Source organism: Carcharodon carcharias, chromosome 27 (assembly GCF_017639515.1).
Source record: "Carcharodon carcharias isolate sCarCar2 chromosome 27, sCarCar2.pri, whole genome shotgun sequence".
Taxonomy (NCBI): Eukaryota; Metazoa; Chordata; class Chondrichthyes; order Lamniformes; family Lamnidae; genus Carcharodon; species Carcharodon carcharias.
In genome coordinates, this window is record NC_054493.1 from 11,006,305 (window position 1) to 11,034,276 (window position 27,972).

The 27,972-nt window shown below is 43.4% G+C and overlaps 1 protein-coding gene and 1 long non-coding RNA gene across 2 annotated transcripts; one reads left to right on the top strand and one right to left on the bottom strand.

Annotated features, from left to right (window-relative positions):
• The first annotated feature begins 1,167 nt into the window (after positions 1 to 1,167).
• On the top strand, positions 1,168 to 11,027 carry LOC121270628. The gene is made up of 3 exons (XR_005941586.1): positions 1,168 to 1,277; positions 2,023 to 2,133; positions 10,089 to 11,027. It is a non-coding gene; the product is annotated as an uncharacterized LOC121270628 (long non-coding RNA).
• An 11,176-nt stretch (positions 11,028 to 22,203) lies between these two features.
• On the bottom strand, positions 22,204 to 26,342 carry LOC121270624 (zinc finger protein 235-like; the record flags this gene model as incomplete). The annotated part of the gene is made up of 2 exons (XM_041176012.1): positions 26,308 to 26,342; positions 22,204 to 23,227 (listed from the first exon to the last, which is right to left on the bottom strand). A coding segment is annotated over exon 2 (921 nt), but the record flags the coding sequence as incomplete, so codon positions are not given.
• Positions 26,343 to 27,972: the final 1,630 nt, after the last annotated feature.

The following is a 27,972-nucleotide window of genomic DNA, read 5'->3' on the forward strand; positions in this document are numbered from 1 at the left end:
CCAAACGTAAACTGGGCGACCGCTTTGCAGAACACCTGCGGTCTGTCCGCAAGAATGACCCAAACCTCCCTGTCGCTTGCCATTTTAACACTCTTGCCCACATGTCTGTCCTTGGCTTGCTGCATTGTTCCAGTGAAGCCCAACGTAAACTGGAGGAACAACACCTCATCTTCCGACTAGGGACTTTACAGCCTTCCGGACTGAATATTGAATTCAACAACTTTAGGTCGTGAGCTCCCTCCCCCATCCCCACCCCCTTTCTGTTTCCCCCTTTTTTTTCCAATAAATTATAAAGATTTTCCTTTTCCCACCTATTTCCATTGTATAAAAACCCCCCCACTAGAGCTATACCTTGAGTGCCCTACCATGCATTCTTAATTAGCACATTCGTTTAGATAATATCACCAACTTTAACTTTAACACCTATGTGTTCTATTGTACTATTGTCATTGACATCTTTTGATGATCTGCTTCTATCACTGCTTGTTTGTCCCTACAACCACACCCCCAACTCTCTCTATCTCTCCGCCCCCCACACACACACCTTAAACCAGCTTATATTTCAACTATTTCTTGGACTCGAACGCAAGTTCTGTCGAAGGGTCATGAGGACTCGAAACGTCAACTCTTTTCTTCTCCGCCGATGCTGCCAGACCTGCTGAGTTTTTCCAGATAATTCTGTTTTTGTTTTAAACTCGATCTCTCTTTGGATCAGGCAGCCGCCGTAGACAGTCGGGGGAAGGGGAGTTTGCCGCGCGGCTTCTCGGTGTGTCCGGAGCTGTTAGTCGGTTACCTGGAAACCTTGGCTCGAGGAGGTGGAGGGGGGGACAATGGGTGGAGGCAGGGCTCCCCCCTGAGCCTGGCCTGCAAGATTGGAACCTGAGGACGTCACCGCGGAGCAGAGTGATTCCCATTGGCTGGTTCAGGTAGGGTTCGATTGTGGACGGAACAATTCGGAAGTTAACAATGAGCTTCAGGCTAAAACTTCTTCCTCTGTGCGACATCTGTGAGGAAATCAATGTATTTATTGTATGTCTATTTATTTTTTAATTCTGGTCTTAAATTGTTGACTTTCAGGAACTAAAAGGAAAAGAGTTGGTCCAGGGAGGGTGCAGTCTAGAAAGGTTGGCGCAATCTCTAATCTCAAAGACATTGACATCATTTGCTCTCAGCTTGACGCATTTATTTGTTTGGCTAAAAAAATGGTCTCTTTCCTGATGCACAGAATTAAAGGGATGGTTTCCCCGGAAGGCTGACATTTAAGAGGACATAGTAAGGTAGGACATGGCTTGTGTATAGATAGCGTACGTCTAGTGTCATATGTTACATTCTAGATATTGTTGGTTCTCTGATAAAGTAAATTATTTATTTCCAATTTTGTAATGTAGCACTGTTTATGTCCAGCTATCGAGTCATTATAGCATAGAAGGAGTCCATTTAAGGGACAGTAAATTAATATCAGACAGAAATATGTCTAGTGCTGTTATATGGTACATATTATTTATGATTCTCTAATTAGGTACATTCAGTTAATTTCTAGTCTTGGATTACAGAAATGTAGTTACGTTATATATTTCCAGTCACAGAGACATTACGGTACAAAAGGGTGTCCATTCGGCAACTCAAGTCCATGCCGACTCTCTGCATAACAATCCAATCAGTCCCATTTCCCCTCCAAATCCCCGTTCCTCTGCAATTTTATTCCCTTCAAATCAATTTCATGCATCCATCCAATTTCATTTTGAAATTATTGATCATCTTTTCTCCCACTGTCCTCTGAGTTGCTGTATGTCTGTGTGTTCAGGACAGGAATCAGTAAGAATTGATCTGCTGATCAGCATGTATTGGCACCTTCAGAAGAATTGGGAGGATGTTTATTAGGTCCAGCAGAGTGACAATGGAGGCAGGGTGTGTGGGACAGAGATTTACAACTTTGGGAGGAATGAGAGAAGAAAGAATGTTCCATTGGTTCTAACTTTCTATCCTGTACTGACTGGTGACTTTTGTAAACTTCTTTTACAGGATATTTGAAGGGGTGGAATTACTCAAATGAAGCATCACATTAAGATCTGACACAGCAACTTGATTCACCAAAATCTGAATATCATCAGTCTTTGATTCCATAAGAGAAAGGTTTGTCTGTTCTGTCTGCTTTAATAATTTAAAAAACTTAGTATGACTGGAAAAGCACTGAGAGACACACACACACCCAAGTGAGAGTGTTCCAGTAAACTGATTATGGAAAGAGCCTTAACCAGTTCCACAGCCTGTTCACACCATTCACACTAGGGAGAGACTATACACATGTTTTGTGTGTGGACGAGGCTTCAACTGACAGTCAAGCTGGAGAGAAACAAGAACACTTGCATCATGGAGAAACCGTGGAAATGTGAGGACTGTGTGAAGGCGTTCAGATCTCCATCTTTGCTGGAGATTCATTGAAGCACACACACTGGGGAGAGGCCGTTCACCTGCTCTGAGTGTGGGAAGGAATTCAGCGATTCATCCAATCTTCTGGCACACCAGCGGGTTCACACTGGGGAGAGGCCATTCACCTGCTGTGTGTGCGGGAATGGATTCAGTCAGCTATCCAACCTGTTGTGACATCAGCGATTTCACACTGGGGAGAGGCCATTCACCTGCTCCATCTGTGGGCAGGGATTCAGTGATTCATCCATCCTGCGGCAGCACGAACAACTGCACAGTGGGGAGAGGCCGTTCACCTGCTTTGAGTGTGGGATGGGATTCACCCAGTTATCCAGGCTGCTCAGACACCAGCCAGTTCACACTGGGGAGAGACCATTCACCTGCTCCGTATGTGGGAAGGTGTTCACTCGGTTATCCAGCATGCTCAGACGCCAGCGAGTTCACAAGTGATCACAGTCGTTGGATTCTGTTGTTATTCACATCCAGTAGAAAAGTAGACTGTATGAAAATGAAGATAGTTCTAACTATTGTGGAAAGGATAGTAGAAATGAAAAATAAATATGCTCCCCACAGTGGTAAAAAGATAGTGTAGAGGATGGAACTGAGTCAAAAAAACTGATATGTTTTCACAGTCATAGAGTTGGACATTTGAAATCAGATTACTGGAGATTAAAAAGTAAACCAGTGGCATTGGTAAAAGTGGCTGGTGTTTCTCCAGAGAAAGTTGCACCAAAGAGGGAAGCTTGTGAGAAATCAATACCTTCTAATGTATTTACCATAGCTGAAAATAGAGACTTGAGGGATTATGAAGGATTTATATTTGAAGAGGAAGTCACTCCATTTTTGTCCAAGAAAGAGCCTGGAAAGATTTTTATCCTGAGAGACACTGGCTCATCTGAGAGCTTATTGTTAACAAAAGATTTAGACTTTTCTTCAAGGTGTTCACTGAACAAAGATGTATTGGTTCGGGGTATTGATGGGGAGTGTGTGCCTATCCCATTGTGTAAAGTCAGTTTAAACTATGCTTTCGTAGAAGGTCTGTTATTGTTGATGTTATTGATTATGTATGTAGATTTTATATTGGGGAATGATATAGGCTCTTCCGATAGCACCTTCCAAACCCACGACCACTACCATCTAGAAGGACAAGGTCAGCAGATAGATGGGAACACCACCACCTGGAAGTTCCCCTCTAAGTCACTCACCATCCTGACTTGGAAATAAATCGCCGTTCCTTCACTGTCGCTGGGTCAAAATCCTGGAACTCCTTCCTAACAGCACTGTGGGTGTACCTACAGCACATGGACTGCAGCAATTCAAGAAGGCAGCTCAGCACCACCTTCTCAAGGGCAACTAGGGATGGGCAATAAATGCTGACCCAGCCAGCGAAGCCCACATCCCGTGAATTAAAAAAAGTAGGTGATATTGTTGTTCCGCTTTCTGGGACCGTGTTCACAGTTCAGAAGATGTTCCTGTGAGTAAAAAAAAACCTTCGCCTATTCGTGACCCAGTTAAGCAACAAACTGATACAAATAAAGATATTGATGTGTCCACCCTACTCATGGACAGTGCAGAGTCAGGAAAAGTGCCTGAAACATTTCAAGATAAAAGCCCACTACAGAAGGAACTAAGATCTCAAAGAAACCCTAAAGGGTTAATGACACCGAACACTGAATTATATGTAGCTGCCTGTGCTGAGACAGAACAAGATATAACAGCAGCATGAGTTCAGGCAAAGGGACAGTTCACAGGAAAAACACTTCAAACTTCAAAATGATTGGAATGAAGTAGTTTGTGAGTGACGTGGAAGACTCAAAATGTTTGAAAAAAGATTTGAAAGTCCAGAATGGAGAAGCTGTCAACATCACTGGAAAGAAATTAAATTAAACTCGATCTGAATGAGATTAGATGAACCAAAAGGATTATAAACTGTTCAAAGACCAGACCACACAGGAGTATCAAACATTTTTGCTTGAACATAAAAAGCATTTTGTGATGAGAGATGTATACTTTTATATTTTTGTGATGATGTTTTCTGTGTAGAAAGCTGCGGGTCTGTGTCCAGGGTTAATTAAGCAAGGGGGAGATTACTAGAGACAGGTTGTCTGTGAGGTCTAAGAGATGAGAGGTTAAAGGTGTTAGGTTTGTGCATGTGGTGCAGAGGTTATGGTGGGTTAGAGTTACAAGTAAATAGGTTGGTTCTGAAACTTGCGTTGTGAGATAAGTGGGAAATGGGTTTTTCAGCTTTGAATTTCAAAAAGGGAATTCAGAAGTAACAGGGAACATTTGCATCTTACAGGGATTCCATGAGTACATTGGGGAAGGCATACTAAATTTTATTGACCCAAAAGTAGAGGCAAAATAGAAAACATGAAATATTTTTCTATTTGGAAAAGTTGAGTTTCAAAGAGGTGTTTGAGGACAATAGAACCTGAGATGAAAGGGGAAAAAGATATTTAAGGAAAGGGGTGTTTAACTGTTGAGGGTTGCTGTGGGAGAACCAACTGAGGTTCAGCTTCTCTGTTTGTGAGCGGCTGAGAAACTGTAAAAGTTTAGAATTGGAGGCAGCCATCCAGTATTAAGCCAGGAGTCTTTGTCTTAGGAAACAGTTTGTTTCTGAACCTTCTTTTGGAATTCCATATCAGAGTGGAAGTACCTAAGAAGTCGTGAGGTACACCTTTATTAAAGTGACAATAATTCCTTGACTTGGGTAATGTTTACTGGATTTTTATGGTTAAAATCTCTAAGGGGTTGTTGCCAAAAAGGTAGTGCAGTTGTGTCCTTTTGACCAAGCATATTTCTGAGGGTTGTTCTGTAAGGCTGTTTTAACTTTTATCTTGTGTGCTTAAGTTTTCCTTTTTAATAAATCCTTTAATTTTAAAAATTCTAAAGGTATGACTGGAGTGCTGTGTTTTTGAGGTCAGTAGCTCTTCCTCCTTGTTTTCACAAAAAAGGTTTATGATCAGCGAGACAGACTTCACTCAGGAGTCTGACTTGCTCAGCAATAACATCAGCTGTGGTCGTAACATTTTGAGTGACATTCTTAAAATGGCGAAAGAAGATTTTACCAGTGACCTACACAGTAGATTAGCTTGGAAGCATTGGAAAAATAACAAGGGACTGAGCAGCCACAGTCAAGAGATGATAAATGAAAGTTTAACCTCTGAGAATAGCTGGAACTGAGGAGAATTCTCCACAGCACTGTGACATACTTGATGTGCCTTATGAGAGAATCATGGGGAAACTAAGATGTAAACCTGAGGGCACAACATATGTAGTTATAAACCATATTAAGTTATTAGTACTTGCTTTGTTTAATTCTTTTATATACATTAAAGTTTGTTTTGGTAAAAAAAAACAAGTGAAATCTTGTTGTGTAGCTTTATTGGTTAAAACAAGGTGTTTGGCTTTCTTTTGAGAGTAGTGACAATGCCAAGGCCGTCCCTTGTTTCCTCCTTGGTTGGGACATAACATGTGTCCACATATCCATTTCATTCTTCCGCTGGTCATATGGCTCAGACTCCACAAGCATTCGTGGGTAATCAGACCCTGACAATTTCCACTTGCTTTCAGCCATTTCTCACAAAGCTGCTAGGATTGTAGGTCTCTGTGTGAAATCTTATTTTCCTTGAGTTTCAAACCTTTACCATTAGACAAACATTCTCTGTTACGATGTTATAATACTGACAGCCTTATGGGAAAAGAAGAAACTGCAGCCAATCTTTACTTGGTATAGATTAATTCAAAGAGTGAAACATTACAGGTATAGGCCTCCTGGCTCCACTCTATGTCAGTAAGTGTCTCATATATGGGCTTATGTAACTGTCCAATCAATGCCCTCCACCTGCAGACACTTAACCTCAATTGATACAATTAACACCCACGGTCAGAGCATCTAAAAGGCTCTATTTGGTGTGACTGTCATGGTGTCTCAGCAGCTCGGATGAACGAGTGAATTCCTTCCCACAAACTGAGTAGGTGAACAAATCTCTCCATTGTGAACTTGCTGGTGCCTCAGCAGATTGGATAAATCACTGAATCCTTTCCCACACACAGAGCACGTGAATGGCCTCTCTCCATTGTGAACTCGCTGATGTGTCCGTAAGTGGGATGACTGAGTGAATCCTTTCCCACACTCAGAGCAGGTGAACAGCTTCTCCCCACTGTGAACTCGCTGATGTCTCTGCAGGTTGGATGAATCACCGAATCCCTTCCCACAGTCAGAACAGGTGGACGGTTTCTCCCCAGTGTGAACGCTGGTGTCTCAGTAAATCGTACGACATTCTAAAGCTCTTTGCACAGTGACAGCAGTGTGAATTCTCAGTGAATTCCTACCTGATGGTCCACGAGCACGTAGTGTGTAAAGCAGCTCCCACAATCAGAGCATTGAACAGGTTTCTCATTGGTCTGAGTACCTTGGTGCCCCAGAGAACTGGGCTGACTGAATCCCTTCCCACACGTGGAGCAGGTGATTTGCCTCTGCCTGGTATGAATGTGCTGGTGTTTCACCAGGCTGGATAACTGAGTGAATCCTTTCCCACACAGAGTGGGTGATTGGTTTCTCCCAGGTGTGAATGCGTTGGTGTGTCAGCAGGAGGGATGAATGAGTGAATCCCTTCCCACACACAGAGCAGGTGAACAACCCCTCACCAATCGCTCATGATTCCGCAGGGCAGATGACCCTGCGAATCCCTTTCCACACATGGAGCAAGTGAACGGTCTCTCCCCAGTGTGAACTCACTGGTGTATCAGCAGGTTGGATGAATCAATGAATCCCTTTCCACACACGGAGCAGGTGAATGGTCTCTCCCCGGTGTGACCTCGCTGGTGTCTCTGCAGGGTGGATGAATCAATGAATCCCTTTCCACACACGGAGCAGATGAACAGCCTCTCCCCACTGTTGCTGTGCTGATGAGTTTCCAGCTCACAGGGGGCATGGAATCCCTTCCCACAGTCCCCACATTTGGTTTCTCCATGGTGTGGGGGTCCTTGTGTCTCTCCAAGTTCTACAATCAGTTGAAGCCTCATCCACACAAACACATGTCTGGTTTCTCCCTGCTGTGAATGTTTTTCAGCTCTGTAACTGGTTAAAGCTCCTTTCATAGTCAGTGCAGTGGCACACATTCACGAGGGTGTGTGCATCTCAGTGCTTTTCAAGTTAGATTAATGTTTAAAACCTTTTGAAACAGGCAGACATTCTCTTTCTAAATTCATAGGCTGATGTCATTCATGTCCTGATGCATTGGGTAACTCTGTCAAATCTTGACGTGATGTTTGGTTTGATATTTCTGCCTGTAAATCCTCCTCTTCTAATATTCTGTAAAAGGAGTTTACAAAAGTGATCACTGTCAGTACAGGATAGAAATTCAGAATAGACATTCTAATTTCTATGGAACATTCTTTCCTCCCTCAATCCCCAAAAGCTGTAAACCTCAGTCCCACACTCTCCCTCCATCCTCACTCTGCTGTACCTAAAACACACCCTCCCAATTCTCCTGAAGATTCTGATTTATGCTGATCGACAGATCCATGCTCACTGCTTCCTGTACTGGAAACGGAGACCTGAAAATCTTCATGCAGGCTGTCAGCCTAACATAAATATGTTTATGTTACTAGACTAAAAATGAGTATTAAGTACAGTCCCGTATCACTTGGTTAGATACGGAGGGAGCAATGTGTGGAAAAGCTCCATTTATGCAGTGAGTGGTCATGACCTGGTGGGAGTGGAGACATTCGATGATTCAAAATTAAATTGGATGTGCACTTGCAAAAATGAACTTGCCGGGGAACCAAGATATAAAGGGGGAATGGGGCTGAGTGGATGCTATACAGGGAGTCTGCATGGACTTGAGTTGTCAAATAGAATCCTTCTGTGCCGCAATGATTCTGTGACTGGAAATATATAATGTAGCCACATACTATATTAGAAGACTAAAAATAAATACAAAATGTGTTACAGAACCATAAATATTATACCTAATTGGTGCCATAGAACAACACCTTTGTTGTTAGGATTCCCATGGAGACCGATAACCTTAAAATAAATAAATTCCCAGACAAACCCAATGGAATAAACTGAAGGACAAGGTTTCACTTTTTAAATTTTTTACTGTAACAATCAAATTAAAATCAACACAAATGAAACATGCATTAACAGACAAACAGGATTTGAACAGACAGGATAATTTGACTTTAAACAGTTTATACAATAAACAGGTTCCACAAAATCACCAGCATTTCCCCCCTCAGCATATTTGGCACTAATTCCAGTTAGAGTCCCACAGCTCTCTGTAAGTGTTTTACTCACAGATGTTAGACAGAGGAGGAAGTTTTAGTGCCTGTGTGAAGTTAATAACAAATGTTGTTAAAATCAAACTCAGAAGAAAATGAAGGGAAGACATTTTGTAAACTCCCCCCTCCCCAGCGTGCAGGCGCAGAGAGCGCTGCTGACCCGAGCTGTCCGGATCAGGCGCAGTGCGGCTGCAGTCAGCGGTTACTCTCGATCTATATTTGAACCCAGCCAACCGCCGTAGACAGAGGGGCGGGGGAGGGGGAATTCGCCGAGCGGCTTCTCGCTCTGGCCGGGGCCGTCAGCTGGTTACCCGGAAACCTTGACTCAAGGAGGTGCAGCAACAATGTGTAGGGGTGGGACTCCCATGTCCGCGCGCCTGGCCTGCAGACTGCAACCCGAAGACGTCACTGCGGGGCAGAGTGATTCCCATTGGCTGATTCAGGCAGGGTTCCATGGTGGACGTCACAATGCGGAAGTTGGACAATGAGCTTTAGAATAAAACTTCCTCATCTGAGTAACATCTGTGGAGAAATCAATGTTTCCTCATTCCTATTTATTTTCTAATTCTGGGCTTAAATTGTTGAATTGCGGGAACTGAAGGAAGGAAGTGAATCCAGGCAGGGTGGAGACTCTAGAAAGGTTGCCCCAGGACTCAGTAAAAAGGGTGGTTTGTCCAGGTAATGGCCGGTATTTAACGGGACAGTACAGTAATATGAGAAAATGCTGAGCTGGTTAAACCTTAACTCAATGGAGCTCAGAAGAATGAGAGGTGATTTTATTGAAACAACCAGGATCCTGAGGCTGTTTGACAGGGTAGATGCTTGGAGAATGCTGAGGTGGAGGGGATTCTAGAATTAAGGGTCACAGTATAAAAATAAGTGTTCTCTCATTTAAGGTGGGGAGGAATTTCTTCTCTCAAAGGGGCATTACTTTTTGGAATTCTCTTCCACAGGGAGTACTGCAGGCTGGGTCATTGAACACATTCAAGGCTGAGTTGGACACATTTTTGACCGACTAGGGAGTCAGCATTATGGGGACAGGCAGGAATGTGCAGTTAAGGCCACATCAGATCAGATAGGATCTTATTGTTTGGTGGAGCAGGTTTAATGGAATGAATGGCCTTCTCCTTATCCATTTCTTATAATCTCTCCAGGAGAGGAAGCAGCGAGCTTGAATCAGCACCTTCAGGAGAATTGGGACAGTGAATATTTGGCACAGCAGAATGAGAATGGAGCGATTGTGTGAGGGATAGAGATTTACAGGTTTTAGGGAACAAGAGTTGAAAGAATGTGCTGTAGAAACGAGAATTGCCTGTTCTGAGTTTCTCACCTTTACTGACAATGATGACTTTTGTAAACTCCTTTTACAGGATATTAGAAGGGGAGGATTTGTAGACAGAAATCTCAAACCAAACATTATGTCAAGATCTGGCGGAGTCACTGCATTCATTGGGACCTGAATATCATCAGCCTTTGAATCTAATGGAGAAATGTTTGTCTGTTCTGATTGCTTCAAAAGATTGTAAAGTTCAATGTGAGTGGAAAAGCACCAAGATGCACACGCCCATGTGAGAGTGTTCTAGTGCACTGACTGTGGAAACGATATTAACCATTTGACAAAAACATCAGACCATTCACAGCATGGAGAGACTGTACACGTGTTCTGTTTGTGGATGAGTCCTCAACTGATCGTTGAACCTGGAGAGTCACAAGGATACCCACACCATGGAGAAACAGGGGAAATGTGGGGACTGTGGGAAGGGATTCAGTCCCCTTCTGCACTCGAAATTCATCGACACATTCACACTAGGGAGAGGCCATTCACCTGCTTTCTGTGTGGGAAGGGATTCACTTGGTCATCCAACCTGCTGACACACCAGCGAGTTCACACCGGGGAGAGGCCATTCACCTGCTGTGTATGTGGGAAAGGATTCACTCAGTTATCCAGCCTGCTGAGACACCAGCGAGTTCACACTGAGGAGAGACCATTCACCTGCTCTACTTGTGGGAAGGAATTCAGTAATTTATACAACTTGTTGACACACCAGCGAGTTCACACTAGGGAGAGGCCATTCATGTGTTCTGACTGTGGGAAAGGATTCACTCAGCCAACCTGTTGAGACACCAGCGAGTTCACAAGTAATTACAGGGGCTGGATTCTGCTGTTATTACTACTGGTATAAGATATTAGTTCGACCTCAGCTGGAGTATTGTGTATAGTTCTGGGCACCATACTATAGGAAGGATGTGAATGGATTAGAGACAGTGCAGAAGAGGTTTACGGATATGGTTCCAGGGATCAGAAATTTCAGTTATGAGGATAGATTGGAGAGGCTGGAACTGTTCTCCTTGGAGTAGGGAAGGCTAAGAAGAGAGTTGATAGAGGTGTCCAAAATCATGAGGGGGCTGGACAGAGCACATGGGGAGAAACTGTTCCCACTCAAAGAAGGGTCAAGAATGAGGGGGCACAGATTTAAAGTGAGTTGCAAAAGAAGCAGATGTGATGTGAGAGAAAAACCTTTTCACGCAGCGAGTGGTTTGAGTCTGAAATGTACAGCCTGGGAGTGTGATGGAGGCAGGTTCAATCGAGGCATTCAAGAGGACATTGGATGATTTTTTGAATGGAAACAATGTGCAAGGATACGGGAAAAAGGCAGGTCAATGGCACTAAGCAATAATTCGGAGAGTCAGTGCAGACAGGATGGGCCGAGTGGCCTCTTGTGCCATAACAATTCTGTGATTCTGTTAACCACATCCAGGACTGAACCATGTTCATTCTGACAGTAGGTGAAGCGGGAGGGTCGGAGAGTTTCTTTTTGCTGGACTGGCTGGTCTCTCAAATTTGCTTCCAGTGGCTGACGCTCTTTGAATCTGGGAGTGCACATTTCCACTGAAATGATCCACAAAAGCTGATGAAGAAAATTTATTTTATCCAGGATAGTAAATAGTGTTTTTCCTACCACTACAGGTAGATCTAAAATATATACATTTGTCTCTGTTCCATGGAGTCTACAGCACAGGCCAGGCCATTGGTCTATGTCAGTACTTATGCTGCACATGGGCTTCTACCCACCCCCTTCATCTTCCCCATCAGCATATCCTTCTATTCCTGTCTCCCTCATGTATGTATCTAGCTTCCTCTTCAATGTATTCATGTTATTCAGCTCAACCACTCGCTGTGATAGTGAGTTCCACTTTCTCACCACTTGCTGGGCAAAGAGGTTTCTCATGAAATTCCTAAGGGATTATTGAACCCTTCATAATCTTGAAGACTTCCATCAGGTCACCCTTCAGCCTTCTCTTTTCTAGAGAAAAGCATCCCAGCCTTTCCTGAGGGTTAAATGCTCTCAGTTCTAGTATTATTCTTGTGAGTCTTTTTTGCCCCTTCTCCAGTGCCTCTATTTCCTTCTTCTAAATGTAAATCACAAATATTGACACTCGTCCCAGTGTCATCTAACCATGGTTCTAAACAAGTTGACCTCCCTAGTATCTAGTGAACTAGTATCTTATAACAGTAGCATAACCTCCCTGCTTCTCAATTCTGTCCTGCTAGAAAGGAACCCTATATATGGGCCCACATTTAAGGAAAGATGTGAAATTCTTTGAGAGACTGGAAACAGGATTTGCGAGATGACAGTCTTCAGTTAGTTGGAGAGACTGGAGCAGCTGAAATTCCTCTCTTTGTGTCATAGAATCATTAGGATAAGGAATGGGACCATTTAGCCAATCAATTGCATGACAGCTCTCCAGAGTAAACCGGTCAGTCCTATTGTCCCATTCCATCCCCACATCCCTGTAGGTTTATTTCCCACAAGTGCCCACCCAATTTCCTTTCAAAATCACTCCATCATCTCTGCTTCTATCACTCTCATTGGAAGCAGAATCCAGGTCTTTGCCACTCACTTTAAATGGCCACAAGGCTCAGAGAGCACAGATGGAGCACATTAGGCCCATCATGCTCATGCTGGCCCTTTGAAAAACTACCCAATTAATCCAGTCGCCCTGCAGTTTACTTTTGCTTTCAAGAATCTGTCCAGTTCCCTTTTCAACGATCGAGCTGAATCTGCTTCTCGCAATGTTTTCAGGGAGTGAATTCTAAATCACAACAACTCACTGTTTTAAAACAAATAATTCAGGATATAGTGTGTTTGAAGTTTCACATAGTATTCAAGATGGTATCAAAATTAAGGCTCAATCTTTATCAATGGTTTTGATGAGGAGATTGAAATATATCCAAGTTTGTGGACAATCAGAAAAAAATACATTTCTGTAGCACCTCTCAGGACCACAGGACTCCCGAAAGTGTTTTACAGCCAATGCAGTAGTTTTGAAGTGTAGTCAATGGTATAATGTAGAAAACTGTAGGTAGGTCTGCGTAATGAAATTCAGTTTTAAAAATCAATCACTTTCATAATATATTCACTGTTATCAGTAACAAGGTCAAGGAAGCCATCTTAACCTCTACAAGGATTGTTGCCTTTTCATATTCTGCAACTTCACTTTATTGACGATATGCTCATTTTGTATTAAAGCACATCATAAAACATATGATTATTCAGTAATGAGCCTTGATTAAGTTATCATTAGTCACTCAATGTAAAAGACAATTATACTCTAATGGCTGGATCTTTATATTTAAACATTAAGACTGGAAAAGGAGACACTCCTAAGCTTTTCATCTTGCACTCATCAGGACACTTGCAAGAATACCAATATAAGGGTGTAACAACAATTTATACTGTATGTGAAGAGAATACTGATTGGTTGGCAAGTGGCATTGCCATGGGGAATGCACCACTGATGGTGACTGACAGTTAACTTCCAAGCATTGTTTGACATTTAAACCAGGCATCTTGACCCTGATTGGTCAAGACATTGCCCTGAGGAATGAGTCAGTGATTGGCTGTCACTTATTTTGTTTAACTTGAACAGACACAATGTATGTACTTGTTCTTTCTGCCTGCAAACAGGGCCCCGTGTATTAATATATGTAGCTTCCTTTACATGCAAATGTATCACATTGCAAGCCCAACTGACAATCTTAAATTGGTTGTCAGCATAATTCTTAGCACATTGAAGGTAGGCCTCTGGCAGACCGTGGTAGATCACCCCCTGGCAGATTTCTCAACTAGTATGTCAAGGAAAGGGAGTTCATTTGACTGCTCCATTTCAAAGGTGAATTTGAGTATAGGATGGAGCCTTCATTGGTCAATATACACATTGGGATTCTTACAGCTGCACACACTATAAGACTGGCCCTATCGACAACCTTGTAAATAGGGCGCATCAAAGGCATCCTGAGGAATAATGGCCACCCTGATCAAATCATTTTGTCTTGTATATCATGCAAACTCATGAATGGGCCTAAGGCCATATAGGGAAAGTGATGTTTATTGATTAGTCTTAGTTTAGATCACACAATCAAATTATATTGATCAATTGACTTTATGGTATATTATCCTTTTAAACTGTAACCAATAGAGGACTTAAGCATTTAATATCATATGACTTTGCTTAGCTTCACTTGACAGATAAAGGCACCACAGGACTTTAGACACAATGGAGGTAACATACCAGTGAGTTAATTACAGAACAACTGCTGAAGAGGCCCCTGTTGTATGCATTCCCATTTCACAGAGCCACATTGCGAGAACTTGCCACTTTCAAGGTTGAACGGGCAAGCTTACATCCCCCCACATCATAATACCTTATCGAAACCTGGTGTTATCAGCAAAGGAAAGTTAGGAAGGATTTATTGTAGGGAGGAGGGAAAGAATAACAACAGTTGTGTTCTACATTAAGCTAGTTTTAATTCGTAGTGTTTTCGAAGAAAGCAATTACATTTGGCTCAATGTATTCTTTGTATTAATCTTTGTTGTTAATTTTTATAACATTGCGTTTTGTAACGTGTAATCCTTTTAGACTTTTATCACTCAAGACTATGTAATAACTGAATGTAGAAGGAGACTTTACGACCTTACATTTTAAACACTAATTATTGATATGCGCTTATATTTTATACGCACTCTTATAACTTTTAAGTATTACCTATTTTGTAATCTTCTGTAATAGGCCTACATAGTTTTAAGGTTATGAGTAACTTTTCTATTCTATCCTTTGTTTTAAAAGTAAAGTAACAATTAACAACAGCACAAAAAAGAAACACCTAGCAAATGGCCTCGAAAACAAAGTCACTGATAAAGGTTCTGATTTAATAAGGAATCTGCACAAATTCATCAAAGTTTGAGACAACCATCTCAAGGTATCATTCATGAGGCATGACAGCATACTGAACAAATAGCCAAGGAAGATATCATAAAACATCATTTTATCTTGGCAAGAAGTTATTAAAATAACAGAAACAAACTTTAATGAGGAGGATGGTCCTATAGTAACTGGAATTTTAAGGAACCAGTCAGGGGATACTGGTAGGTGACATCAGTTGATGACCATCACCCTTGGGAACCAATCACAGATTGATCACACACACCTTGAGCCAATTAGAAAATAGCCTCGCCTTGTTTAGGCCAATCAGAATGCAATATCATTGATCATACTGTGAATTGTGACTAGTAAAGAGTTAATAAGCAGCAGCTTTCACCAAACCATGCTGAATTTGAAACTGAAAACTGCTTGTCAGCTGAAAGCAGAAAACAAGAAGGCTCCAGAGAGAGAAAGAAGCTGAACCGGGAAGCAAGACCCGTAGTATGCCTGTAAAGTCACTGCCCTGCTGTGATAAGTATTAACTTAGAACTTATTAAAGTTTCCTGAATCACTTGTTTCCTATTGCCTGAATGGTTAAAGTCTCAAATGAACAAAATTGGAATTTAAGTTCAAATGGTACTGAGAACTTTCTGCTGTCACTTTCTGCCCTGAAAAGTGCCCAGTCTACCTCAGATTACCCTGGAAGAGCAAGGTAACTGAAAAATTTATGCAACAGATGAAGCTAGCAGTTTCATGCTGCTACGATGCAGCAGCAACATGAATGGTATTCACCACTAACAGAATGCTGCCATCAAGCCAAAAAGACATTCTGCCTATCACACAAATGAGTAATGTGGTATATAAATTTCAGTGCCAGTCTGATGCTGGGTATGTAGGCTGTACATCCCAAAGACTGGCAGATCTTATCAAACTGCATGTCCCAGCCGCTGTTCACAATGGACAGGGTACAGACCGTAGACAACCTTGCTTGCAAAACTCAAAACACATTGGCCAACATTAGATGTGATTCCACAATTGGATATTTGCTAAGTAACCCTCAATGTGCTTAGAATTACACTCACAACCAATTTAAGATTGCCAGTTGGGCTTGCAATGTAGTGCATTGTGTCTACTGGAAGCTACATATATTAATACACAAGGCCCTGTTCTTTGCAGACAGAAAGAACATGTACAAAGATTGTGTCTGTTTTAATTGAACAGAATAAGTGACAGCCAATTGCTGACTCATTCCTCAGGGCAATGTCTTGACCAATCTGACTCCATCTAATGACTTACTATTGCCTACTCTGATTCTATCAAACTCCCTAAGTATTCTATTTATCTCGGTGCTACTCTCTGATGTATCCCCCTTATCAGTTAATACTTCACTACTTCCCACTGGCAGTTTTTCTGCTCTCCAATCTGATTTTTCCTTCAGGTTCCTACCCCTCTCCCAATCTAGTTTAAACCTTCCCCAACAGCACGAGCAAACCTCCCAACAAAGACATTAGTCCCAGTCCTGTTAAGGTATAACCTGTACTTCTTGTACAGATCCCACCTGCCACAGAACCGATCCTAATGCCTCAGAAACCTAAAGGCCTCCCTCCGACTCCATTTCTCCAGCCACATGTTGAACTGCTCAATCTTTCTATTGTTATGTTCATGAGCACGTGGCACTGGGAGTAATCCTGGGATTATTACTGTTGAGGTCCTGCTCTTTAATTCCCTCCCTAACTCCCTAAAATCTGCTTTCAGGACCTCATTCCTTTTCCTACCTATGTCATTGGTCCCAATGTGGATCATGACCTCTGGCTGTTCACCCTCCGCCAAAAGAGTGTCCTGCAGCCACTCTGTGACATCCTTGACCCTAGCACCAGGGAGGCAACATACCATCCTGGAGTCAGGTCTATAGCTGGAGAAATAACTGTCTGCTCCCCTAACTATGGAATCCCCTACCACTATACCTCTTCCACACTTCCTCCTCTCTCTTGTGCAGCTGAGCCACAACCTTGGCTCTTGTTACAGTCCTCTGAGGAACCATCTTGCTCAGCAGTATCCAAAATGGAAAAGCGGTTAGAGAGCAAGATAACCTCAGGGGATTCTGCACTTTCTGCCTGTTTCTCTCAGATACTATGGAGATCACCCATTCCCTCTCTGCCTGTGTACTTCTTAGCTGTGGTGTGACCACCTTTCTTAACATGCTATCCACATAATCCTCAGCCTTGTGGATGCACCATCGACTCCAGCCGCTGCTCAAGTTCCACAACCTGCAGCTCAAGTTTCTCCAGCTGGTGACACTTAATGCAGATGTAGTAATCGAAGGCACTTTGTGCCTGCACAAGTTACCACATCTTGCAGGATGCACATTTCACATGCCAAGCTGCACTCCCATATCTTAGACTTTATATAAACTGTTTACTACAGTATGGTACAATATAATAACCAACCTGTCACTTATCAATTGTCTCTCTTCTCTGTGGTGAGACCAGAAAGGCCGATACTTACCAACTAATCAACTTATGGGACTCCTGTCATGTCACTTTTAGATTTTCTCTGGCTCTCCCTCTCTCTGCCTTTTTGGGCTCTCTCTTTCTCCCTGAACTCCTGCTGCTTTATAGGCTTCTGCTGTAGCAAAGTAAGAGTCAGCTACTGCAGGCAGAGAAAAGATAGAAAATGAAAGGATCACCTGCCCTCTTCACTGAACTCCCTCAACTCACCAAACACCAACTTAAGCCCTCTAATGCAGCCCAAAGCAGAACGGCAATGCAACCGATTCCACCTCCTGAGAGATACTGTAACCGGAGTAATTTTGTCAGTTTTGTTGGCATCAGTGTAACTATTGTGACTTGACTGTCTATTGTAACAACTGTGATTGGGCCACAGATGGAACTAACAGACGTTAGTAAGCTAATAGGGCAAGAAGCCATTTTGAACTAATCCAGGAGACATGGATGACCAGAGATGTTCAGGTTATGATGAGATGGAAAAAAGAGACTTTTAGCAGGTACAAGGGAAGCAAATCAGCAGAGGCATTAGTGGAGTACAGACAGTGCAGGGTGGAGCTTAAGAAAGCAATTAGGAGAGCAAAGAGGGGATATGAGAAACCTCTGGCTGGTAAAAGTAGGGAAAATCCCAAGATATTCAATAAGTATATCAATGGGAAGAGGATAACCAGGGAAAGAGTAGGGCCCATTAGGGACAAAGGGGGCAATCTATGGGTGGAGCCAGAGGACATCACTCGAGTGTTGAATGAATACTTCACATCCGTCTTCACCCAAGGTATCGAACTCGGGGAGAGAGACTGCAAGGTTCTTAAGCAAATTGATATAGGGAGTGACAAGGTATTGGAGGTGTTGGCAGGCTTAAAAGTGAACATATCTTCAGGTCCTGATGATTTGTGTCCCAGACTGCTGAGGGAGGCACGGGAGGAGATCGCAGGGACTCTGACCCAAATTTTTAATTCCTCTCTGGCCAAGGGGGAGGTGCCAGAGGACTGGAGAAGAGCTAATGTGGTTCCACTATTTAAGAAGGGTTGTAGAGGTAAGCCAGGGAACTACAGGCCAGTGAATCTCACGTCAGTGTAAGGAAACTTTTGGAGAAATTTCTGAAGGAGAATAGCTATCTCCACTTGGGGAGGCAAGGTTTGATCAGGGATAGTCAGCATGGCTTTGTCAGAGGGAGGTCATGCCTAATAAATTTGATTGAATTTTTTGAGGAGGTGACCAGGTGTGTAGATGAGAGTAGTGCAGTTGATGTAATTTATATGGATTTCAGCAAAGCCTTTGACAAGGTCCCACATGGGAGACTTATAAAGAAGGCAAATGCACATGGGATACAGGGTAATTTGATAAGGTGGATTTAAAATTGGCTTAGTTGTAGGAGGCAGAGGGTGATGACAGGATGCTTTAGTGACTGGAAGCCAGTGTCCAGTGGTGTACCACAGGGATCTGTGCTCAGTCCCCTATTATTTGTCATTTATATAAACGACATAGATGACGATGCGGGGGGTAGGATTAGTTAGTTTGCGGATCACACAAAGATTGGCTGGGTGGTTAACAGTGAGGTTGAGTGTCTTGGGCTACAGGAAGATATAGACGGGATGGTCAAATGGGCCGATAAGTGGCAGATGGAATTTAACCCTGAAAAGTGTGAGGTGATACACTTTGGAAGGAGTAATTTGATAAGGAAGTATTCAATGAACGGCACGGCACTAGGAAGTTCTGAGGAACAAAGGGACCTTAGCATGTGTGTCCATAGATCTCTGAAGGTGAGGGGCACGTTAGTGGGGTGGTGAAAAAGGCAAAAGGGACATTTGCCTTTATCAATCGAGGCATTGATTACAAAAGTAGGGACGTCATGTTGGAGTTGTATAGAACCTTGGTGAGGCTACAGCTGGAGTACTGTGTGCAGTTCTGGTCGCCACATTATAGGAAGGATGTGATTGCACTGGAGGGGGTGCAGAGGAGATTCACGATGATGTTGCCTGAGATGAAGTATTTACGTTATGAAGAGAGGTTGGATAGACTTGGGTTGTTTTCATTGGAGCAGAGAAGACTGAGGGACGACCTGATCAAGGTGTACAAGATTATGAGGGGCATGGATAGGGAGCAACTGTTCCCCTTAGTTGGAGGGTCAGTCACAAGGGGGCATAAGTTCAAGGTGAAGGGCAGGAGGTTTAGGGGGGATGTGAGGAAAAACTTTTTTACCCAGAGGGTGGTGACGGTCTGGAATGCACTGCCTGGGAGGGTGGTGGAGGCGGGTTGCCTCACATCCTTTAAAAAGTACCTGTATGAGCACTTGGCACATCATAACATTCAAGGCTATGGGCCAAGTGCTGGTAAATGGGATTAGGTAGGTAGGTCAGGTGTTTCTCACATGTCGGTGCAGACATGATGGGCCGAAGGGCCTCTTCGGCACTGTGATTCGGTGATAGTAATATAAACCAGTTACTGCATGAATGGAAACCAGCCAGGAATGCTTGAACAAAGTAGTGAGACTCAATTGTGAAGGATAAGCAATTAATCAATAGATGTATTGGTAAAGGCTGGACATATAATCCGGGTCTGTAAAGCTTACACATAATTTTAAATATACTAATTGTACATTATAAGATAGTGCATTGTAAAATGGTTTTTCACAGACCAATCTAGAAAGATAAGTAGTGCTAAATCGAAGTCTTTATGTCCTTGGGGAGTAACATAAAGATGGGTAGAGAATAAGGCATTATTCAAGAATTATTAAAAATCAGAAACTGAAACATAGGGAGCAGCCCCATTTTATTATTGTGTGGAAAGATGCTCACATATGTGAGAAACAAATTATAAATAAGCAGACAGTTAATTATTGTTTGACAGTTAGGCTAATTTGAGATAAGAAAATATGAGTTAAGGGGATCAAATGAAGGTGTGGAGAAGCCATTTTGCTGGCATGTTATCCACGCACTGAGTGTTTGAGACAGTATTCTGAAAGATCGACTGTTGACGGCCGAGCAGAGGGTTAGCATCACTTCACACCTTCAGCTTGATCACCCGAGGAAGGTGTGAGAAGTCTGTTTAGTTGTTAAGCTTTTTCCTTTTACTGTTAATTGAAACTTAGTTTTCTAATTTTTTAACTTATTACCTTTCTACCTTTTAATTGTTAACAAATCTTTTAAATTTACCATCTGAAGTATTCAGTCTTGTCCGATGATTCAGCCTAGTGTGAACCAAATGATTTATTAGATAATACACAATTGGGGACATCAGGTCAAATGAGTTGCACCCCATAAATTAATTGTAACGCCTCTTCCACCAAGAGCTCTGATTTTGTGCAGTAACCTTTGATGTGGCACTTGGTCAAATGCCTTCTGGAAATCTAAGTACAGCACATCCACAGGTTCCCCTTACCTTGTTGCTTGTTACTTCCCCAAAGAACACTAATAAATCAGTCAGGCATGATTTCTGTTTCACAAAACCATGTTGACGCTGCCTGATTACATTGAGACTTTTCAAGTGCCCATTAGAACCTCCTGAATAATAGGTTCTAGGATTTTCCCAATGACAGATGTTAAACTAACTGGCCTGTAGTTTCCTGCTTTCTGTCTCCCTCCTTGAATTGAGGAGTCACATTCACTATTTTCCAATCTGATGAGATCTTTCCAGAATCGAGGGAATTTTGGAAAATTAAAACCAATGCATCTACTATTTCAGCAGCCACTTCTTTTATGCCCTTAGGATGAAGTCCATCAGGACCAGGGGACTTGTCAGTTTTTAGTTCTAATAATTTTCTCGGTACACTTTCCCTGGTCCGGTTATAAGTTCCCTGTAATTGTTTTACGTTCCTCTCTCCCTTTCTCCTCCTGATTCACAATCATTTCTGGCAAGTTATTTGTATTCTTTGCAGTGAAGACAGGCGCAAAAATCTGTTGTGTTTGTCTGCCATTTCCTTATTTTCCATTATTAATTCCCCAGATTCACTCTCTAGAGGACCATTGCTCACTTTACTGATTCTTTTCCTTTGTAAATACTTGTCGAAACTCCACCTGTTTTTATATTTCTAGGTAGCTTTCTCTTGTAGTCTAATTTCTCCCTCTTTATTAACCTTTTAGTCATTCTTTGCTGTTCCTTTTATTCTTTATATGGTATTATAAAAACTGCAGCATTCCAATTGTTGTTGACGGTTCCTGTGTGTTCGGCTCTCAGCTGCAGGCAGCGCCTGGTTCAGTTTTACCCAGCACATCTCTGTCTGTGATGTCGCATTCAAGTCACATTTATAAAGCTATTTTCATGCATTGAGAAACAGCCCAAGGGGCTTCACAGGAGTGATGACCCTGCACCACATAAAGAGGTGTGAGGGTGTTAAACTGAGGGTCCTGTCTGCTCTCTCAGGCGGATGTGAAAGATCCCATGGCTGCTATTTTTAGGGAGAGCAGGGACGCACTCCATGACGAGGGCAATCTTTCACCCTCAACCAATCTGACTAAAAACAGGTCATCCCTAGTCATGATCACATTGCTGTTGTGGAGGTTTACAGCGCACAGAGATGTCCTGAGATTGTGAAAGGCACTTTGCAATTCTGTCAACTCCAGCCCAGATACTGTGGTTAGCAATAACACTTACCCAATATCATAATTAACAAGGTTCACTCCTGAATCTGATTAACAGCAGCAGAATTTGAACAGTGCAGTCACGTGTGAATTCGCTGGTGTGTCAGCAGGTTAGAAGATCGATTAAATCTCTTCCCACACATGGAGCACGTGAAGGGCCTCTCCCCAGTGTGAACTCGCTGGTGAGTCAGCAGGTTGGATGAATGAATAAATCCCTTCCCACACACGGGACAGGTGAAGGGTCTCTCCCCAGTGTGAACTCGCTGGTGTCTCAGCAGGTTGGATGATCGATTAAATCCCTTTCCACACACGGAACAGGTGAATGGCCTCTCCCCAGTGTGAACCCGCTGGTGTGTGAGCAAGTGGGATGGTCGTGTGAATCCCTTTCCACATTCAGAGCAGGTGAAGGGCCTCTCCCCAGTGTGAACTAGCTGGTGTGTCAGCAGGTTGGATGACTGGGTGAATCCCTTCCCACATTTGGAGCAGATGAACGGCCTTTCCCCAGTATGAACTCGTTCATGTACAGTAAGTTCAGATGATCGTCTGAACCCAGTTGCACAGTGAGAGCACCTGAACGGTCTCTCATCAGTGTGAATACGTTGATGATATTGCAGATCCCCAGAACCTTTGAAGCACTTTCCACAGTCTGGACATTTAAAAGGTCTCTCGTCAGTGTGAACCCGTTGATGTGTCAGAAGGTGAGGCGATGTCCTGAACCTCTTCCCACACTGTGAGCAGCTGAATGGTGCGTACCCGGTGTGAATGCGCTGGTGCTCCCTCAGTCCGTGTGGGTTTTTAAAGCTCTTTTCACAATCAGGGCATTTAAACTCTCTCTTTTCAGCGTGGACTTGCTGGTGTTTCAACAGGTGGGATGAGAGAGTGAATCCTTTTCCACACACGGAGCAGGTGAATGGCCTCTCCCCAGTGTGAAGTCGTTGGTGTCTCTGAAGGCAGACTAATTGAATGAATCCCTTCCCACACACGGAGCAGATAAATGGCCTCTCCCCGGTGTGATTGCGCCGATGAGTTTCCAGATCAGACGGGGATCTGAATCCCTTCCCACAGTCCCCACATTTCCAGGGTTTCTCCCTGGTGTGAACAGTGCTTTTTGCTTCCATGTTCAAAGGATGATAACATCCAGGTCCTGATGAATCAAGTGACTCTGGTTGATTTTGATGTGATAGTGGTTTGACTTTCCAAACTGCAAATCCTTCTAATACTCTACAAAATGAATTTAAAACATAAACAAGGAACTGTGAAACAGAACCGACAAAAACACAAGGACAGGCTGTGACATTGAGGTGAATGAATCTGGTAATTTGTGGGACCAGCACGAGGAAAATGTGACCATGGAAACTACCAGATTGTCATAAAAACCCAACTGGTTCACTAATGTCCTTAAGGGAAGGGAACCTGCCTCCCAGTCTGGACCTACACAAGATTCTGGCCTCTATGGGAGAAGAGAGAGTGAGAGGTGGAGGAGGGGAAAAGGAGATGGATTTCATAGATCTGCAATTCAACCAGAATTTGGAAATTCCAAACCCATGGCCCCCACCACCTGAAAAGACAAGAGCAGCTGGTGCATGGGGAAAACCATCAGCTTCAAGACACACAGCATAGAGTTCACACTGGGGAGAGGCCAGACACCTGCTCCACGTGTGGGAAGGGGTTTAATCCATCATCCAACCGGCTGACACACCAGCGAGTTCAGCATTGACTCGAGGGGTTGGATTCTGCTGTTCATCACATCCAGGACTGAACCATTTTCATTCTGATAGTGTGGGTTGGTTTCTGCTGACGTTAATAATTTCTGTAACCGGACTGGTGATTTAATATTCTGGAAATTGCCTTGTTTTACTTTGTAACCCTTACTCTTCAAATGAAGCATCTTTCTTCGGCCTACAACAAACAGTGATTTACTTGTAATTTTTTCCATTTAGTTTCTTTATTCAGCGCTTACCATGTGGTCAGCTCTACGGTGGGAAGATCAAACACAGATTGGGTGATCAATTTGTGGAACAACCTCTGTTCAGTCTATGAGCTTGACCCTGAGCTTCTGGTCACTTGTCATTTTAATTCTCTGCCCCACTCCCACTCTGACCTCACTGTCCTTGACCCCCTGAGCTGCTCCAATGAAGCTCAATGGGAGCTTAAGGAACAGCAGCTCATCTTTAGATTCGACACTTTACAACCTTCCAGAACTCAACATCGAGTTCAGCAGTTTCTGCACCACAGTGAGTTGTCAGGATCAGGAACTCTTGACCTGAAAAGGTGCTGGAACCTGATTTTACAGGGAATTTTAAAAGGAAGTTGACAGGGATTTGAGAATGAGGAACTTACTGATTACAAACAGAATGCATGTGTGTGGGTCTAAACATGACTGCTCTTTCAAAGAGACTGCAGAAGCACAAAGGGTTGAATGGCCTCTTTCTGTGCTGTAAGTTTCTATGATTCTAGGGGATGGCTATTTAGTCCCTCGTGTCTATTCCACCATGAAATGAGATCATGGCTGATCTGTGATCTAACTCTATACACTTGCCTTTGCTCCACATCCATTAACACCTTTGGTTAACAAAGATTGTTCAATGTCAGATTTAACATTAACATTGATCTTGCATCAACTGCTGTTTGTGGAACAGAGTTCCTCACTTCTACCTCCCTTTGTGTGTAGAGTTGTTTGCTAACTTCACTTCTGAAAGGTCTAGCTTTCATGTTTACATTATGCCCACTATTGCATTGATATCCTCTTTAACCAGCAATGCAACTCCATCGCCTTTTCCTTTTTGTCTGACCATCCTAAATACTAAATACCCCTGGATGTTCAGTTCTCATCCCTAGTTGATGCAAGATCAATGTTAATGTTAAATCTGACATTGGACAATCTTTGTTAACGAAAGATATTAATGACATTGGACAGTCCCAGATTCCTCAACTGGTGGAAATTGTTTCTCTCTATCCACTCAGTTCCAACTAATATTTTGACAACTTTGATCAAATCACCCCTTAATCTTCTAAATTCTAGGGAATACAACCCAACTTTGTGTCATGTCTCCTCACAATTTAACTCTTGGAGTCCAGGTATCATTCAGGTAAACCTGTGCTGCACTCCCTCCAAGGAAAATGTATCCTTCCTGCCCAGAACTGAACACCATTCTCCAGATCAAAAACAGAATTACCTGGAAAAACTCAGCAGGTCTGGCAGCATCGGCGGAGAAGAAAAGAGTTGACGTTTCGAGTCCTCATGACCCTTCGACAGAACTTGCGTACGAGTCCAAGAAAGACTCTTTCTTGGACTCGAACGCAAGTTCTGTCGAAGGGTCATGAGGACTCGAAACGTCAACTCTTTTCTTCTCCGCCGATGCTGCCAGACCTGCTGAGTTTTTCCAGGTAATTCTGTTTTTGTTTTGGATTTCCAGCATCTGCAGTTTTTTTGTTTTTACCATTCTCCAGATGTTGTCTGATCAGGGCTTTGTGTATCCAGATGCTTTTCCAGTCACAGTGATACCTGAAATTAAATTATCAGGAGAGATGACTGAAACTCGGATTGTGTTTCCAGGAATTTATCCAAGATAGAGAGAAATTATTTTTGTTAACTGGGGAGTTGTGGACCAGGGGCATAGTCTAAAAGTGTAGCCAGGTCTTTCAGAATGAAATGAGGTAACAATTGTTGACACAAAAACAAAAGTTTGGAATTCTCTCCCACAAATGACAATTCCCTCACCAATATGGCCACCCATTCACCCCCCCTCCCCCCAACCACCCACAACCTTCCCCTTTCCCCTCCTAAGATGGTGACAGGCAGTTGCCTGCATATGCCAGGCCTCTTAACAGGGTTTCCAGTCCCACAGCCACCATGTTTTTTTAAATTCCATGATGGGATGTGGGCATTGCCCATCCCTAACAGTCCTGGAACTGAGGGGCTTGCTGGACGGTTTCAGAGTGAACCCTGTGGGTCTGGAGTCACATGTCGGTTGGCAGATTTCCTTCCCTGAAAGGGCGCAGGTGAACCAGATGGGGGTTTAAAACAACCCATGATAGTTTTATGGTCACTATTTCCGAGACGAGATTTATATTCCAGATGTATTCACTGAATTGAATCCATATCCTCAGAACAGGGTCTCTGGGTTTCTAGCCCAGTGACATTACCACTAGTCCACCGTCTCCCCGCCCCCCGAGATCGCGCGCGGTTTCCAGGCTCCCCCACCCCCCGGTTCATAATCTCCACCCGCCCTCTGAGCTCGCGCGTGGTTTCCAGGCTCCCCTCCGGTTCACAACCTCCAGCCGTCGGCTTCATTTCTCACCCTTTGTGATCTTAACCCGACCACCTTCTTCCGGCTCCGATTCCAGTACTGCGCATGCTTCAGTCGCAGCCTAGCCCCGCCCCTCCATCACTCCGATTGGCTCGAGAACCAGCCGGGCTGCGGACACGCCCCTTCCTGCTATTGGTCCCGAGTTGCCGTCAATCAGCCGGGCATTGTGAGCTGTCAGGTGAGAGGTGACTGTCGGGAGCGGGTTAATAAACCCCGGACGGGGTTTACAAATCCCGAGTGCGGCCCCAGAGCCAAATATTAAACAATGAACATTCTCGACTCTCACTATCCGCCGCTTCCGGCTTCTCTCTGAATCCTCCCAATACACTGAACACCAATGTGTTCACTCTGTTTCAATATTCTGAATGTGAGAATACCTTTACAAGAAGCAATGACCTGTTGAGACACCAGCGTATTCGCACTGCATTCTCTCTAAGACTCACAGTAATGGAAAACTGTCTCAGCCCTGTACAAAAACTGCCTTTGGACTGTGGCTGGGAACTCCTGTATGTTGGGCGTCAGGTAGAAACTCGGCATAAACTGTCACCCAACTGTCTCCAGGAGCAGCTGAGAAAACAAACTGTAGAATCCAATCGGACAGACAGACCCATCAGAGAATCAATGTACACGTTAAATCTTCCTTCCTGCCTCTGATCAAATACATCTCCCTTTAAAACCAGGGTTAAATGTTCAGATACACACCGAGGCAGAGATTGCTGACACTCAAGAACACTTCCCAGTGTCAAATAATCAGTCTGTTATGAGTGCTTCACACAAGGGGCTACTTCCTGGCTCCATCTCCGTGTGTGTCAGCTCACAGGGGTGTGACTCAGCACCGTGTCAGCCCTTATATCATGCTTCAGCAGCTGGGGCCCAGGCATCCAGAGTGGGGGGAGTTCTGTATGAGAGTTTCACTACTTTCTGTCACTGTGAGCCTCAGGGAGCAGTGGTACTCTGCAGCGTCGGTCAGCTGCAGCCCCCATATAGTTAACGTGGTTAATTTAGTCCCGATTTCGAGCTCTGCAATTTGGCAAATTGGATCCAAAATTGGCTTAGTGGCAGGAGGCAGAGGGTGATGGTCCAAAGTTGTTTTTGTAATTGGAAGCCTGTGATGAGTGGTATACCTCAGGGATCGGTGCTGGGACCCTTGCTGTTTGTAGTGTACATTAATGATTTCGATGTGAATATAGGAGGTATAATCAGTAAGTTCTCAGGTGACACAAAAAATGATGGTGTCGTAAATAGTGAAGAGGAAAGCCTTAGATTACATGGTAATATAGATGGGCTGGTAAAATGGACAGAGCAGTGGCAAATTGAATTTAATCCTGAGAAGTGTGAGGTGATGTATTTTGGGAGGATTAACATGGCAAGAGAATACAAATGAATGTTACGAGCCGAGGAAGTACAGGGGATTAGGGGGACCTTGGTGTACAAGTCCATAGATCCCTGAAGGCAGCAGCACAGGTAGACAATGTGGTTAAGAAGGCATTTGGGATACTTGCCTTTATTAGTCGAGGCATAGAATATAAGAGCAGGGGGGTTATGTTGGAGCTGTATAAAACACTAGTTGGGCCACATCTGGAGTAATCTGTGCAATTCTGGGCGCCACACTATAGGAAGGATGTGATTGCACTGGAGAGGGTGAAGAGGAGATTC